General features: G+C 35.0%; 1 protein-coding gene across 1 annotated transcript in view; it reads right to left on the minus strand.

Annotated features, from left to right (window-relative positions):
* Window positions 1-623: 623 nt before the first annotated feature.
* The window catches only part of DHX15 (DEAH-box helicase 15), a 57,433-nt gene continuing 40,384 nt past the window's right edge, over window positions 624-17,672 (minus strand). Inside the window, exons 7-14 of the mRNA XM_055245416.2 lie at window positions 16,371-16,457; window positions 15,303-15,452; window positions 13,971-14,079; window positions 13,238-13,429; window positions 10,171-10,293; window positions 5,986-6,176; window positions 2,731-2,900; window positions 624-1,190 (exon numbers count right to left, since the gene is read on the minus strand). Coding sequence (XP_055101391.2) covers window positions 1,073-1,190; window positions 2,731-2,900; window positions 5,986-6,176; window positions 10,171-10,293; window positions 13,238-13,429; window positions 13,971-14,079; window positions 15,303-15,452; window positions 16,371-16,457 — 1,140 coding nt within the window. The 3' untranslated portion in view covers window positions 624-1,072. The remainder of the gene's footprint in view (window positions 1,191-2,730; window positions 2,901-5,985; window positions 6,177-10,170; window positions 10,294-13,237; window positions 13,430-13,970; window positions 14,080-15,302; window positions 15,453-16,370; window positions 16,458-17,672) is intronic.

Here is a 17,672-nt window from a genome sequence, read left to right on the forward strand (position 1 = left end):
GAAAATAATTAAGAAAAATTTTATGGGCCACATAAAACACCTCAATTTTCATTCCAAAATGAACGTAGACAAGTTTTCAACTTGCCTACTGCCTGTTATAGAAAATGGAAGGTCAAATGTACATTTTAACACACTATACAAATTATTTCGTATACTGCATAAAACTTCCATCACTAAGAATTTTGTTAAACTGAGATCCAAAATATGCTTTCCTCTTACCTAATACTAATAAACATGTTAGAGAAGCTAGAAGTACAATAAAAACATCTGACAAAAATGTAGTTAAGATAATAAATTATGAGCCTTATGAAAGGAACTCTAAGAAAGACAAGTAGAGAGCTCTCCTTTCATTATTCTGTCTTATGGGGTCCAGTGTCAAATGATCACTACACACACTTTACCCCTTTTAGATTGATCACATCCTGATTAACCTAACAAAGCGCTAAGCCATGCTCTTAAAAATATTGCTTTAACAGCTACTTTTCCTAAGGAGTACTCCTGGTAGAAAGACACTAAATATGTAGTAATAGTATAATTATAATAATAAAAAAGCTCCACACTTGAAAAGAAAAACAGCTATACTTAGAGACTAGAAAAAAGATACCAAAGGGCTTTGGCCAAAATTAGTATAAATAGACTTTATTGAAGTCAGTGCCTCTGTACTGAGACAGAAGATTGTGTCTACATAAGCACAAGTTGTAACATTTCACAACTTCTAAAAGGAATGTCAACAATTACAACGATCATGCATACCATGGTCGATAATCACATTTTAGAAGCATTTTCAACCATTTCTAAAGAAATGCTTATAACATTGTTATATATAGAACTACTTTCAATAAACTGCAAAACATTGATCGACTTTTCCAGTATGAGCTACAGTGTCAACACAAAAGGGAGGCATAAATGTTTAATTTATGAAATCAGAATGGAATATTTACTGTAAAGAAAAATTAAAAAGCTTTCAAATAAAGGCCATTATCGAACCAACGTGAAGAGCACAACTCGAACTTTTGAGTTCATTCATCTTTTAAAGCTGTCCTCTCAATAACTTCAGTTCTAAGCACTGAATTCAGTACTGTGAATATTCCTTGGATTGAAGTTTGGCAATGATGCGGTCCAACTGTCTCTTTGCTTCACACTGTGGGAAATTGCTCATGTCATAGTATTGAGGGGCAATTTTCACCAACCTGTTTAGAAGGGGGGAGAAAAATGTCCAAATTAACATTTAATTGAAGTACTGGAGTTGTTGATAGGATTGGAGTTATTCATTAACATACTGATGAACCAAGGCAAATCTATGAATTCAAGTCTCAGAAAAATACAAATAACTAATCCTTACAAATAGCACTTTTAGAAATGTGTTAAGTATTTTATTTAGTAAGATGTGAATTTTCTGATGTTGGACTTACCATAAACTTAATAAAAAACCCCTCAAGATACATTAATGTAAAGATAACAAAGTCACTGATTTCTTTACTCTGGCACACTATTAATTTGCCACTCCAAGGATATAGTAATATATAACAGGTCCTGTGTAGGAAACATCGTGGTATTCAAATGATTGGATCTTCTCATTTTCAATGTTTTAATAACTATAACTCTATACCCCCAAAATACACTTGACTGAAATCTTTTATAAAGTTTAGCTATACAATTTTTTCCTCAACAAAGCGTTTAAGATAAAATGGTAATGTCCTATCAAATTTAAGTGTCAAAAGTCCCAAATCTGTATAAGAAAGCAGCTGCACAATATAAAGTGGTGACAGCACCTAGAATATGTGCCTTCAGTCCCACTACTCTTGGCTGACATTTCCTATCATAGGTTATAGAATAGATTCTGGCATAAATAAAACACCATGAAGGTGAGGGTTATTTTGCTTAAAATAAAACAATCCGTTCTTACTCTACATTTTGTAGAAGTTAGTATGTTAAAACACAAAGAGCTATCATTTTTATGCCTGCACAGTTCCTAAAAACCAATATATAAATAATAAATAGTTGAGAGCTAATTGTAATGGGACAAAAAAAATGTAAAAAAAAAAAAGATTTCTGCAAGCAAGAAACACTACTGACTTGAGTTAATCACAACAGCAAGAGAATGGCTCCAAAGAAACTCTTAAAAAAAAAAAAAAATTTAAAAAACCCTTTTTTTAAAGTATTTTTGAGAGACAGGGTCTGTCACCGTTACCCAGGCTGGAGTACAGTGGCATGATCATAGCTCACTGCAACCTCAAACTCCTGGGCTCAAGCAATCCTCCTGCCTCAGCCTCCCCAGTAGCTGGGACTACAGACGTGCAGCACCACCATGCCCAGCTAATTTTTGTACACACACCTATATATATTTTAGTAGAGATGGGTTCTGGCTATATTGCACAGGGTGGTCTTGAACCCCTGGCTTCAAGTGATCCTCCCATCCTGGCCTCCCGGAGTCCTGGGATTACAGGTGTAAGCCACCATGCCCAGCCCCTAAAGAAACTTTTCATGCTATTCAAATGTAACTTCACATTTGGCTTCAAATCCTGCCCATAAATATCAACAATCCCACTGTCCACTTATCAAAGGAAGGGTGTGAAAGATTAATCACACCATCCAGTCAATTCCCTCATACCTACAAACTAAAATATAAATTCTCAATGAATGAATGCAAGGCCATGACTCTGGCAACAGTCGGGTTCCATTTTGAGCAAAGTATTAACAAAAAACTGTTAGAACAAAAGGTGTACTTACCATTCTGGCTTGATATCTGTACATGTCCGGATGTAATTCTTTGTTGTTAGAACAAACTCATTATAAAGCACCCATTCAGGTTTGTGGTCAAGAACAGTAGAGGGATGCAGCTGAACCACCTGGTTATCTTTCACAGTTAAGTAATGCCCTGTTCGTTCTAAATGTGCCACCTGAAACCAAAACCCAGTATATTATTAATACAATGCTTCTGACATGCTAGTTGTAAAGCTACCTATATAATCAGGAAGAGGCAGGCCTCCCTTTTACTTTTCATTCTATGGCTATACTTATTTATCACTGTCTGCTAAAAGCAGAGATAAGCAAACTGCCGCCTGTGGGCCAAAACCAACTCATAGCCTCTATTTGTAAGGTCTGTGAATCCAAAATGGTTTATATATCTTTAATTAGAAAGAAAAAATACCATACAAAAAACATTCCGTGAAGCATGAGTAGCATGTAAAATTCAAACTTCAGTGTCAATAAGGAAAGTTTTATTAGAACACAGCCATGCCTATTTGTCTATACCTATTATGCTCCAAGAGCAGGCAGTGTTAGGTAGTTTTGACAAGGCCCTCATGGGTCCACAGAGCCCAACATTTACTATCTGATCTTTCCTGCCTTAGACCATCTAGAGCAGGCTCTTCAGCATTGGGCACCAACTATGAGTAGACAAACAACTACCAGAACATTCATGTCTAAGGTAGAAAACTAAAGCCAGGTGCAGTGGCTCATGCTTGTAATCCCAGCACTTTGGGAGGCTGAGACAGGTGGATCCCCTGAGGTCAGGAGTTCGAGACCAGCCTGGCCAACACAGTGAAACCTCATCTCTACTAAAAATACAAAAATTAGACATGCGTGGTGGCGGATACCTGTATCCCCAGCTACTCAGGAGGCTGAGGCAGGAGAACTGCCTGAACCCAGGAGGTGGAGGTTGCAGTGAGCTGAGATCAAGTCACTGCACTCCAGCCTGAGTGACACAGCGAGAGCTCCATCTCAAAAAAGAAAATAAAGAAATAAAATAAAAATAAGGTAGAAAACTAGAGGGCAAAGAGGAAAAGAAAAAGGTAACCTACAAAGACAGGAAAATAAAAATGAAAAAAAAAAAAAAAAAAAAAAAAAGAGCTTGCATGTGCTTCTCTTTCATTTCTTATTTGATAACGCCTTGACTGGTGATACTCATCAAAAGGGACAGTTCTCCCTTTCCAATTCTAATATTCTGTGCTTAAAGAATGAGCATGAATAATAGAAAAGAAACTCAATTTCATTCAAAATATTTACTAAACACCTATTAGGTGTCAGGTACTATAATGCATGCTGTTTCTAATAAATTTTTTGTTTGTTTTTAAAAAGAGATAGGGTTTTGCTATATTGCCTGGGCTGGCTTCAACGCTCCTTGCTCTCTACTCAACTTCTCTAGTAGCTAGGACTACAATTTAATCTACATAATTAAGAAGTATAACGCTTGAATATAATTTCATCAATTTTCTTTTTTTTTTTTTTTTTTTTGAGACGGAGTCTCGCTCTTTCGTCCAGGCCGAGTGCAGTGGCGGTACCTTGGCTCACTGCAAGCTCCGCCTCCTGGTTTCACGCCATTCTCCTGCCTCAGCCCCCCGAGTAGCTGGGACTACAGGCACCTGCCACCGCGCCCAGCTAATTTTTTGTATTTTTAATAGAGATGGGGTTGCACCATGTTAGCCAAGATGATCTCGATCTCTTGACCTCGTGATCTGCCCGCCTCAGCCTCCCTAAGTGCTGGGATTACAGGCGTGAGCCACCATGCCGGGCCAATTTTTTTTTGAAATATAAAAAGCAAATTTAAGAATATGTCAACCCAGGCCTGGTGGCTCACATCTGTAATCCCAGCACTTTGGGAGGTCAAGGTAGGAGGATCATTTGAAGCCAGGAGTTCAAGACCAGCCTGGGCAACATGGCAAGGCCCTCTTTCTACACACACAAAAAGGCAAAAATTAGCTGGGCATAGTGGCGCGTGCCTGTAGTCCCAGGAACTCAGGAGTCTGAGTTGGGAGGATCACTAGAGCCCAGGGAGATAAAAGCTGCAGTGAGCTGTGATTGCACCACTCACTGCACTCCAGCCTGGGAGTGAGACACTGCCTCCCTCACCCCATCCCCTCCCCCTAAAAAAGAACAGAACATGCCAAAGAGAAGCTAGTACATATCAAATATTAAGAATATAGTTAAGAGTTTCAAAAAAGAATGCTCATACCTATTATTCACCAAATTCTAATAAGCCTATTATATAATAAGATGACATAATAAACATTCTGTTACTTAGATTCAAATACAGACATCTCACCCATCCCCTTTGATTTTTGATTCTGAAACTGAGTGTCCTTAGGCTCATATTCTAGCTACTGAGCCCATCTGGCCTTAAGGGTAAGCCACATCGTGCTTAACAGCACAGCCAAAGAGAGAATGAACGAACAGGAAAGAGAGAGAAGAGACTTATCCCAAATCAAGTGATTTGTTTTCAATTTTATCACCACAAAATTTTCTTCCATTTTTCTCAAAGTTTCTCTTATTTTATAAACACCTTAAAATAACTGTTCGCAGTATTTACTTGACAAGTTTTACTTCTGTTCTTATAGCCGTGAACACAGCACACTTAAACTAAATAAAACCTTTTAAATTATGTTTCATCTTTATTGCTACTCAACAGACATTTTTGGCTTTTGCAGTACACAAAGGTCTTGGTCATAATTACCAATGATCACTCTGTAGAGGACTGTAAATGAAATCCACATATTTGAATATTTGAATTTGGAGGTGCTTAGTTTTTAGATAAAGACTAAAGCCAACTGTATGTACTTCTGGATCCGCTCAGTTGCTTCCTTATAGTACTGTTATGACAATGTATTTCCAATTAAGACCTAGATTCAGAGAAACTTTAATGCACTGATCAATATTCACATTCCTGAAGAAATAGGTACCTAATCACATCTGAAAGTAGCCAAAGTTTCCATTTTGTATAACAAAGGCTCTATTAATAATTCTAAAAATGATTCCTGTAGAACTAGACTACCTTAGCCATTTAGTGCATTAATTTGTTACTCATTAAATACTTAAAACTTCTTAGTATATTAATTCATTCAAAGAAACTGGATGTAACAACATTTAAGATAAATTTTTATGAGCATGCATAAACTCACTTTTGCTTTTGAGTGGATTCAAAGGACTGTTAATAGAAATCAGTGTCATGTGAGTATTTAATTATTCATTCCCATATTATCTACATACCTGCATAAAATACCCAGTAACCAAAGCTTTTCTTATATTAATATAATAGTCCCTGCTTGTAAAGTCAGTACTTCGACGAGGCAAATTAAATCTGTCCATAATTCGAGATAGCTGCTGGCGTACATTGTCTGCGGACATCAGGGACCTGTAGTTAATGAAGTTGTCATAACACCACTGAACCGATTCATGATCTAAAAAGGTAGAAGGTGGGGAGAAAAGAGGGCATCATGAATCATCCGCACAGGAATGTTCTCTAATTAAAAAAATTGTTATAAAGAATAAGCTAAATAAACCAGAAAGGAGATTTACCCACAACATTTTCTTTAAATGAACTGCAATGTTACCAACTTTCTCAAAGACCTTTAGTGTGATTCAACATTAGAAACAGTAACAAGGCTTTTGGATTTGGATGCCAAAACAATGACTTTGAATTAACTATTTTTAGTGAATTATTTTACCCATTAACATCCACCTGGTTGTTTCCAAAAGATGGTCTATCAGATAAAGGAAGGCTGGAAGTATTTGGTAAAAGTCATGACCTGTTCTTTTCAATGAAACTACAGCTTTATATTAAGATAACTGCAAACAATTGTTGTGTATTGTTCTTTATGCCTGAGATAGAGCACCTCAGACTTAAAGACAGCAAAGTTTTATTGCGACACACATGCCTCTCAGCAATTTATGAGCAAGTCCTGAAACAGAAGAAAGTTTACAAGGATGCCTCAAACCTCCACTCATGTTTAATAAACAAGACCTAAGTCTAAGCACTTCAAGTAATTTTATTACATGTATTATCAAAAGGATATTTCTCCACTGATGAATCCTTGATAAGCTTCCAACTAGCCTAGTGTTGCTCACTTAAAGAACTCAACCTGTAGCATCATGAAAGAAATTTTACAGTGACATCTTTTATGTGCCAAAGACAGTCATGGCAAAGAACTGCATTATTTATTTCAGAGGACCTTTGATAAATAAAACTAACAGGGTTATTGTGAAACGGGAGAGAGAAAACAAAAATTAAAACTGTTGATCCTTCTCTTGCTACTGTGATGTATGCTTATCTTCAACATACTCTTTTCTCTTTGGTTCTAGGATTCTACCAGTTATAGTGTATAACTTTGCCTTAATGTTTTTTAGACATAACAAATATATAAGTACATTTTTATCCATTACAAAATGCATCCCCATTTCAGAAATTAAGAGTGGGTGAGGTGGAGATAGGAAATAGATTTTTGAATTAAAGAATACAATAACATATTAGAACACCCATTAATTAATCCATCTGGAATGAGAAATAAAAGTTACCCATCTGAAGCTACTGACATTTAAACCAAAGTACTGAGTATCTTTGGGAGCTGAAACAGCACACCTTAGAGGTAATTTTACTTATGCTGATGCTCTGTAACAAGCTGAAAGGCAGGAAAATGCCCAAGCTGGACAATAAAAAGGCAAATTTTTGAAAGGGTTGTTGACTTGCAGACTATCGCTTGAAATGTAGCTTTTTTGTGTGGTTCTCAATTTTTAGAATTCATGTACTACAGATGGAAAAATGGCAAATCTAAGTTATTTGTTAAGAACAAATGACTAATAACTAACATCTGATGGTTCTACTGTATTTCTAAACTTGTGAGAAATAATTGAGTAAATGAGAAAAGTAAATCTAAAACTGGGAACATTAATATAATTCTAGCTGTTTATCTCTCACCAATACAGTAAACCACCCCTAAGATCTAAAGCCAAACCATTTGTCTGATTTTTAGAGAGAAATCTCCCCTCCCCAGACAAGATTAAGGTACTGTAAAATAACTTAAATCTAGTTTTGGATTTCAAGGGGTTATTTACATAAATAGTATTAAGACAACATTTTAATTGACATGACATTTTAGCTTCACTATGTAATCAACTATTGTCTCTAATGTAAAACATCTTGACCAGTATCTGAAACATGCTTTTTTTCAAATGTACTCAATGTTTCAATTAATAACATACAACCATTTAAAAAGCTTTTGTGAAAATATTTCAAGTATTTTCATATCCATATATATATGGATATATCGAAATAATAAAGTATGGGGATCTGGCAAAGTTTTTTGCTTTTTTTTTAAAAGAGCTTCTCTTATTTGAAAATGTGGCAATCAGTGATAAAAGGCTAAATCCTCACCTTTAATAAGGACAGTTCTACCAAATGTCAAGTCATCACATACTGCAAACCCCTAAAAACCACCAATGACTAACCATCCCACTGGCAGTGAGAGATCATAGTACCTTTCACTAATAGTGCATTTCTTGTGCAAACAATAGACTTGAACTTTTCCACCTCTTATTTACAGGCCACTTGTAGCCTGAGAACCATCATTCATACTTGTCCGTTTCTCTATTAGTTGTATTTTGATATAGAAAGTAGTATTTTGATGTATTTATCAGAAATAGATCACACATCTAGTGACTGGATAACACCATTTTAACTTACTACATTCCCTCTGAGTGTGAATCTGTTCCTTCTCAAGGCTTTAATAGGTTACATATCTCTTGGTCACCCAGCATGTTTCGCATACAAGAGGAATACAGTAGGTTTTTTGAGTAGATCTGTCTAATCAGGGGTAAGTCTTTAACACTAGGTAATACCACTATTTGGATACAAGAAAGATTAAATAACTGTTCTAAGGTAAACCACGTGCTGGTCTTCAGCCTGTGGTTTCATAACCACATTTCCCTTAACTCTCATATCTGCCCCAAGTTTTCTGGGCCTGGGCAGAGAAGAGCTCCATTCTTTCTCTCTGCTAGTCATCAATTGTACTCAACTCATATCAGGGTTCTGGAGTAAGGAACAGATGTAAATCAAGTTAGGTACTACGTCTGGTGCACACACTGGCCCTCTAGCACTTCTGGACCCCAAGACAAATAAATTCACCATCACCCCTACAGAGATGTGCCAAAGTCAACAGGCTCCCCATTTTTAAGAGTATAAATGATATTTTTATGAGATAATAAAAATGAGTTACAAATAAAACCAGACATACAAAATTGGAATGTCAACTTTATAAATTAGGAAACCAATTTCTCATGAGAAGAAACTACAAACTTAGTGACAGAATTCCACATTTTTGGCACAGGGTGATGATGTAGGGCTATCAGTTAAAAAAAAAAACTGTCAGATTCAGTTGCAATTTCTGTATTTTTTTTCTCCTTTAAATTTATTAAGGTTTCCTCTCAATTTTTGTAAATGGTACATTCCAACAGCAGCAGCTAGCAGTAACTTCATTGTTATTATGTTTCCTCATTTACAAGTCACTGGCAAATGTTTTTCAGGTCACTAAATATTCTCTGATAAGATGATTTAAAGCTAGAACAATTACTTCATATGTCTACAGCATAACTCACAATTTTTCCACTGGTGGGCATTTAGGTAGCCAATTTTTTTTTTACCACCATAAATAATTCTGGTGAAATTATTTAATCAAATCAGTGTCCACAGAATACCAAAAAATAACTTTCTAAATTATTTCTGGGTCAAAGAGTATACAGTTGCTAAAGTTCCTGGTAACATAAAATCAACTTTTCATAAAGACCACAACTAACCCCACTCCCATACAGCTAAGGAAAATTTTTCTTCAATATCTGCAAATTTTATAGGTGAGAAAATGGTAAATGCCTTTCATTATCAATAATAATGCCAAAATAATAATGCACTTCTTGGGCTAACAGTAGAGCTCAACTTTTCCATATCATGTTTAGAGACCACTGGTAGCCTGAGAACCATCATTCATACTTGTCCATTTTTTTCTATTAGTTTGATTTTGGTGTAAAAAGTTCTTTATTAGTAAAAATGTTAGAGTAATGATTGTATAAACAATATAAAACTTCTTAAAAATGTAAAATGCACAGAAATAAAAGTATATAAAAACTTGTATGTTAGTGATAAATGTCATACAAGTCTGTCATTTTTACCACTGTTATTTTTCAGGTTTTCTACAATTGGTGCTTTATCCCCTGATTATAAACATAAAAAACTTTGAAAAAGATTGGCAATTTCTATTTCAAATGCTCGTCAGGAGTTTTTCAAAAGTACCTCTGGGTTTCTAATGTAAGTTGTCACGGATAATAAATCAAAGTGGGATGAAGAAACATCTTATACACTGCAAGTGACATTTAGACAAGAGTGTCTCCAAACAAATTTACACTTACTTTGTTTAAAAGCATGGTAGACGTTCAGCAGTGTCAGATGATCTCCATCTATGTGGGCAAATCTCATCTTGGCCTCATCTGCGGCTTTCTTGGCCTCCGTGGGGCGAACAAAACACTGTGGGACTAAACAAGGTTGGTATGGGCCCAACACAAACGCCCATATCGATGAGTCACGCATTCACAGATAGAGGAACAAGGCCTAGCTAGGTCAGTTCACAGAGCATAGGGCAGGGCAGGATGGCCTCCAACTGCATCTTGGACTGTTTACTACCTTGATTTGGTACATCAACACCTAACCACATCTGTAAGACAAGAGGGTTTCAAAGCTACAGAGTACCTGATTATTTTAACTAGATCTAAAAGTAGGCATCAAAACAGCTATTCTGAAGGCCATCAGGATACTAAAAAGCTCAACTTATTTAAAAAAACCAGTGCTGATAGCTCTACCAATAATCAGAATAATGGTGTCAATTGCCTTTTAGCTAACTATAATTTTTAAAAAGGGCATCCACTAAATCTGTTGAATGGCTGTGAAAGTTAGGAAGCTATGCTTGCCCACTGCAGAGCTAACAACAACTTTGAAACCGGTCTACTGTCATGTTTCTATCAGAATTTTTTCCCTAATACTGTGGCTATTACCAGCTGGTGGGTATCACTATTAGCACCGGTGAGCAGAAGCATATGTAAACATAAAAATATCAAGAATTCTTGGGTTTGGATGATAGCAGTAGTGGTGGAAGGTTAAACCGCCTTTGAATTAAGAAAACTCAAAAAGGCTGGGATATTCAGCCTAGTGTTTCAGCATTTTAACAAAACGATTAGAAAATAAAGTCCCAAATTTAAAAAAGAAAAAAAAAAACAAACTTATTTGAATCAAAACCTCAATATAAAAGCAAAGTCCAATATTTCGAAAGTTGACAATTAGTCTGAAACAATCATATCAAGGGTCATCAAAATATGTAACTACAGTTATTTGTTTAGAGCCTCAATATTAATTCACATAAAACTTTAAATTGTTACAAAGCATGTACTACATTTTTTGAAATACAACTTTCCTTAATTCAGTTTAGCAATTCCATAGTCATAAAAGCAATATGAAAATAAAAATACTTAACAGCTTGGGACTTTTTCAACACATTTTAAAAGCTCTTAAAACCTTGTCAATGAAAAAATTCATAAATTATCGGTTCGGATAGAAGATAATGGGAATAATCAACAACAAGATAAAATACAGTATCATATTACTCTTTCCCATACAGTTTCCCCTTTAAAAAGATGCCAAAATAGCCAAATAGTGACAACAAAACATGATCATAATAAATATTAAAACTCTTGCTTAATTTAATTGAAGCAAGGTAATTCATAAAAGCACACAAACTTCTCACAGCTGTGAATTTTAATGTGAACTAGCCACTAGAGTTAAGTGGGAATAAGTAAGTAGCGCTCTCAAAGGCCTCTAGATTTGCACTGTTAATATCAGGATCTCAAAACTTCAAAAACTATTTTAATGTCAAACAAAGCATTACAAGCTCAGCAAACTATTTTTTATTCCCTGACTTCTTCCTTGCCTCTTATTTCAATACTTTTCCTACAAATGGACCGTTTTAAAACAGTCCATTTACATTGCTGCACATAAATGCTCATTATCCTGACAAACTAAAGGTTTTTATTTGTAATAAATAAAAATAAGGTTTTTTTAATTACAAATAAAACTGAGATGTAGTTGGAAGATTACAACTGCATCACAACAACAAACTTCTTACAGAGCTAATATTCTAAACTCAAACAATAGTAATCATGTAATCATGTAAGTATATCTGATAAGAGAACCTAGAGAAATAAAAACTAAGCAGATAGACAAGTAAGTACACAATCCATTAGTTCTTGCCCCATACTTTCTCTAAAAACTAAAATCTTGGGAGAAGTACAACTGGGAGAATCTATAAAACAACATATAAGAAAGGCAGACAACAACCTACCACCACCTCCGCAAATGAACCTACAATTTAATTAAAGTGACTCAATACTGCCCTGCCCATCTGCTCTGAGTCTGATCAGTCATAACTCTGCAAGAAAACATTTTAGCTACTTCTTAAATAAAAAATTCACACCATTAGAATATACCATACATCTAAACTAAGCCATAATTTTATATTTAAATTTTTTTCAATTTATCCTTTAATTCCACAGAATATTTTGAAATATATGCAGCATTAAGATCAATAAACCACTCAGCTATAGGGAGTCAGTTCTCTCCGGTGCTAAAACTAGTAGCAGAGAATATTCTGATCGTCAGTAAGAACTTATTTTCTATTTTTAGCTGTAAGAATAGCCATTCATTTGTTTCTTAACAATATTTCTTCTCCTTTAGGGAAAATCTAATTTCCAAGTTACTATTCATTTGTGGATTACATTTTATTGTTACTAAAAACAGCATTATTTCCTTAGCTTAATGGTCCAATTTTACAAAATTAGCTATTTTATATATTAGGTATGTTTCTTTTACCAAGTTTTTCTACCATTGTAAAAGAATACCATTATCAGATTAGATTTTAAGCCTAAAATTATACATTACTATTTCTATTTACTTGATATCAAGTTTGAAATTCATGTTTGTTTGGGTGCCATTGGAGTACATATATAGAAAAGGCTCAACTTAATGTATAGCTTTAAGTTTGTCACAGGCACATTTAATAGAGCTAAGTACGAGAGCAAAGTTCTTCCTGTACTTGCAGTAAAAAACAAAAAACAAAAAAACCACAAAGATAGCAGTGATGGACCTTTAACCAAAGAATTCAGTTACAACTGTGCTCAAACTTACTGCAATTTTTATTAGCACTCAAGAGAGCCAATGCTTTACTATCTTTTGTGCACAATGACTTACTTTACTTTTGTAAGCACTATGTCATTACGAAGCTATTTACAAGGTATTTAGGAAACAAAATTAATTCCTTAAAACCATCTATAAAATCCACTATCATACTAAAAACTAAAAAACAAAAACAAAAGTGAAGTCCACCCAAACTTTGAAGAGCTGGGCTTTTTTTTGTTCCTTTCCCTCTATTACCTGACAACATAGCAGTAATAGATAGGACCTCATTAGAACAGTTGTAGTCACAACTTGCAATAACCATTTTTGCGAGCTGTGGATCTAGAGGAAACTCTGCCATCATGGATCCCAATTCAGTCAGATCTCCATCATCATTTAAAGCAGCCAGATAATTCAAAAGTTCCAGGGCTCTCATCAGAGTTTCAGGAGCTAGTGGTAAAAGACAATCTATTAGACACGGTGCCTTAAGCAAGCAAAAATGTGACAAAGTACGAACTATTATAAGCAATCTCATTTTTCATTCTGCAGTGGACCAAACTCAAACTCAAACTGCCATCCAATTCAATTATACAGATCTAGCAAACAATGAATCATAAAAACATTGCAAAATTTTCCTGTAGGCAAAACTGTCTTCTTCCGAAATACATTAAATAATTGCTAATTCATCAATGCGTTTATCAAACTGTTTTTTCCCCAAAGAAAAATTAGGAATTCTCATATTTTCATGCCCAGAGGATAATTCAATTTACCTAAACTCCCCCATAATAACTTTTGAAGAAAAAAAAAGAATGTGCTCATATAACTGTCACCTTTTTTAGTTTTAATGCTATCATGTAAGACTTAATCTCGATGCATACTGGACGGAAAAAGCAAAATGTATTTAATACATGTATTAAATAGGATGCAGAAAAACACTAAGAGTCAATTTTGGTTAAAAGATCTGATAAAAATGTGTTTTGATAAGTCATACCTGGTGGATCCATAAAATCAAAATGTACCAAATCATCAATACCAAGTTTCTTCAATTGTAACACAACTGATCCTAAATTAGATCGCAAAATCTCAGGATAGGTGTTATCCTAGCAAAAAACAAAAACATTTATTTGTCATGTTAAAAATGCCTCAGTCTCCTCGTTCCAGAAAACAAAAATCTGCTGCCTCCTGAGCTATTTGTTTTGGCATTACTTCTACACTGTCTCAGTAGAGATAAATACTTGTAGGCTAGATTAGAGAGAAATCATTTTTCTCCAACTATCTTTATAGTATTCAAAGTGTTTGCTACTGTCCATAAAACTCGCAACTTCAGAAAGAAATCTGTATAGTCTTCATTCATCTGTACTTGCAATTTCCATGGTTTCAGTTAAGCACTGTCAACAGAAAAAATTTTAAAGATTCCAGAAACAATCCATCAATTATAAATTGTGCAACATTCTTAGTAGTATGCTATATACACTATACGCCCATTTGTCACTTAGCAACCATCTGTTATTAGATCAACTTTTGCAGTATCACAGTACTTGTGCTCAAGTAACCTTATACTTAATAATGGCCCCAAAGCGCCAAGAATAGTGATGCTGGCAATTTGGATATGCCAATGAGAGGCCCTGAAGTGCTTCCTTTAAGTGAAAGGTTGAAAGTTAGTAAGGAAAGAAAAAAAGTTGAAACCTAGTAAGGAAAGAAAAAAAAAAAATCACATCTAAAGAATGTATCTTCTGGCCGGGCGCGGTGGCTCACGCTTGTAATCCCAGCACTTTGGGAGGCCGAGGCGGGTGGATCGCGAGGTCAGGAGATCGAGACCACGGTGAAACCCCGTCTCTACTAAAAATACAAAAAATTGGCCGGGCGTGGTGGCGGGCGCCTGTAGTCCCAGCTACTCGGAGAGGCTGAGGCAGGAGAATGGCGTGAACCCAGGAGGCGGAGCTTGCAGTGAGCCGAGATCGCGCCACTGCACTCCAGCCTGGGTGACAGAGCGAGACTCCGTCTCAAAAAAAAAAAAAAAAAAAAGAATGTATCTTCTATCAGTGAAATTGTAAAGAAAGATATTTATACATAGTGTATGTAAGTAAGGTTCAGCATATTCTAGTTTTCAGCATGGGAGGGGGAGGGTCTTGGAATGCATCAGCCTCGAATAAGGGGGTGTACAACTATCTAAGTTAATTATACCACACATTTCACTCCTGGAAAAGCTAAGGAGCTTTTAATCCTAAAGGGCAAGATTAAGTAAATAAGGCAATTTTCTTCTGGTAAGATAATTCAACTTAACATTTTAAACATATCGGCAGGAAATGACAATACCCCATACCTGCATTTCCGTTTTATAAGCTTTCTCTGTGTAAAGTCTGAAGCATTTTCCAGGTCTGGTACGTCCAGCTCGACCAGCTCTTTGTTGAGCTGAAGCTTTACTAATAGCTGTCACCAAAAGGGACTCAACTCTGATTCGAGGATTGTAGACCTATTGGAATTGAAATAACGCAGGAGTCTTTCTTCAGTCAAACATAAAGTGATGCAACAGAAGTACCCAAAGCCCACAGTTAATTCCAAAATAAACAAAGAAATATCGATAGCCATAAATCATGCTGCTACAATAGACAACCCATCATCCTGAACCTTAAAGTTCTTTCAGACATTCTAATTCGATCATCTGAAAGACTCAAACTAACATGAAAAACTTCTCGTCAAACACACAGACAGCTTATATAATCCTTACTCCTCCTAATTTCAGGTCTATAAGGCTGACCTTGTTCCTTGCTTTTTATATGCTGGGCAGTCAAGGATTCTGCCCGAAAAGAAACCTTCACTTTCAAACCTCGACGGTCTGAGTACTATTACTATTACTGTTTAATGAAAAAATGTCCATCAATAACAAAATGTAATCAATTTATCCAAAAGATATTTGAAAAATAAAACATGTATTTATTGAATAGCCACTTCACCTGCATTTCACTTCATTTAGTATACAGCACTGTTAAACTAGAGGAGTAACATAGTACTGTTTTCAAATAGTGTGCCTAGTTGACAGCAGTAACTCTAATGTTGGATAAGTGACTGAACTGCAGGGATGGAAATCCTGTACTTTATTACTAAACCCATACTGTTCAGTGAATATACAAGCCAAAACGCCCACCGTCACTACACTGAAACAAAGAAACCAAAGCAACTCTAAAAGAAAAAAAAGCCTAGAATTGCATATTAAACACTGTCTTAATTTCTGAGAGCCAGCCAAAACATAAAGGGTTCATACAGCAGAAATCTGAAAACGAAACAAAAGATAGGAAAATAATTCTGAAAGGTAAATTTTAGCCATTAAATGAATGGGTAGTAAGTGCTGTTAAACCAACTCTAATTTATAAAGTATCCACTAAATATGTACCTTCTGTTTCGCAAATCCAGGATCAATCACAAACACCACACCATCTATTGTCAAAGATGTCTCTGCTATGTTAGTTGACACAACTACCTGTTAAGAAATGGAGTATATAAATTATATTACATATCAAATAAAATTAACAGGACTGTTAAAGATCAGCCACTTTCACTAACACAAGGAATTTCGAACTAGCAAATAAACTAGAAATATTATTTGATCTTCAATGGCCAATGCTTTAAAAAGGTAAATTAAAATTTAAGAAACTAAAATTTTCTTTATGCCACAACAGCAACTTTTCTCAACAAAGCTATTACTTCAGGTTATCACTCAACCCCGTTACATTTTGCTTAATCAAATTAATGGACAGCATAAAAAGAAAAATACTGATAAAGCAACGTAACATGCCTTACAAAATGTCTGATAAAACAGCCCTTATAATTTGTATTCAAATTTCCACAAGTGTATCTTTCAATGTTTTTGGGCAATATTTACAAATGAAAACTTCGTTATTTATATCACCAAAATTCAACTCAACATTTTAAACAAAATGCCACATGGAAAAAACCTCAAGTTATAATCCAATAAGAACAGACAGATCAGCAGAATCAAATGTAAATACTTTGGTAAGTGCATAGTCTCAAAGGGATGACATGTAATACGTTACTACATACAAAGCAACTGTTATGAACTATAATTCTTCATTGACAGAAAATGTTTAAAGCATTTACATACTAATATGATAGCTTGTTTTGTATATGTGCATGTTTTACTATATATTACATATGTTTTAGAAAATTAGTTAAGGACTTGGGAAATACATGTTACATATAATTTTTTTTTTTTTTTTAAATAAGAAATGGGGATTCCTCATTAGTATTTTAACTCAGGACATGACTTTCAGGAAGAGGTTACTGATATTAAGTTGAAGATGTCTGTATATGCGAGCAATTGATACAGAAGATGAATCAAATAGAGTCTGCTTTTACCATTTGTAAGGGATGATTAGACATGGATAGAAAGTGTGAGTGGCACCAAAGGCACACTGTGAAATTTAAAAAGGTTTTACTTCCATAGCAAAGACAAGAAAAGCTTTACTGAAAAATAATAGCATTTAGGATAGTCCTTGAAGGTAAGGTTAAGACCTACTCACAAGAGAAGGAAACAACACTAGCACTAAAGTTCAATCTTAAAAAAACACATGTGGGAGAAATGCCTATGGGCACATACAAAAAATGAAAAGATTTATATTTATCCCTATTTTATTTTAAAAACACTTAATTTTATAAATCAAATAGCTTTAAAAAA

Source organism: Symphalangus syndactylus, chromosome 16 (genome assembly GCF_028878055.3).
Source record: "Symphalangus syndactylus isolate Jambi chromosome 16, NHGRI_mSymSyn1-v2.1_pri, whole genome shotgun sequence".
Taxonomy (NCBI): domain Eukaryota; kingdom Metazoa; phylum Chordata; class Mammalia; order Primates; family Hylobatidae; genus Symphalangus; species Symphalangus syndactylus.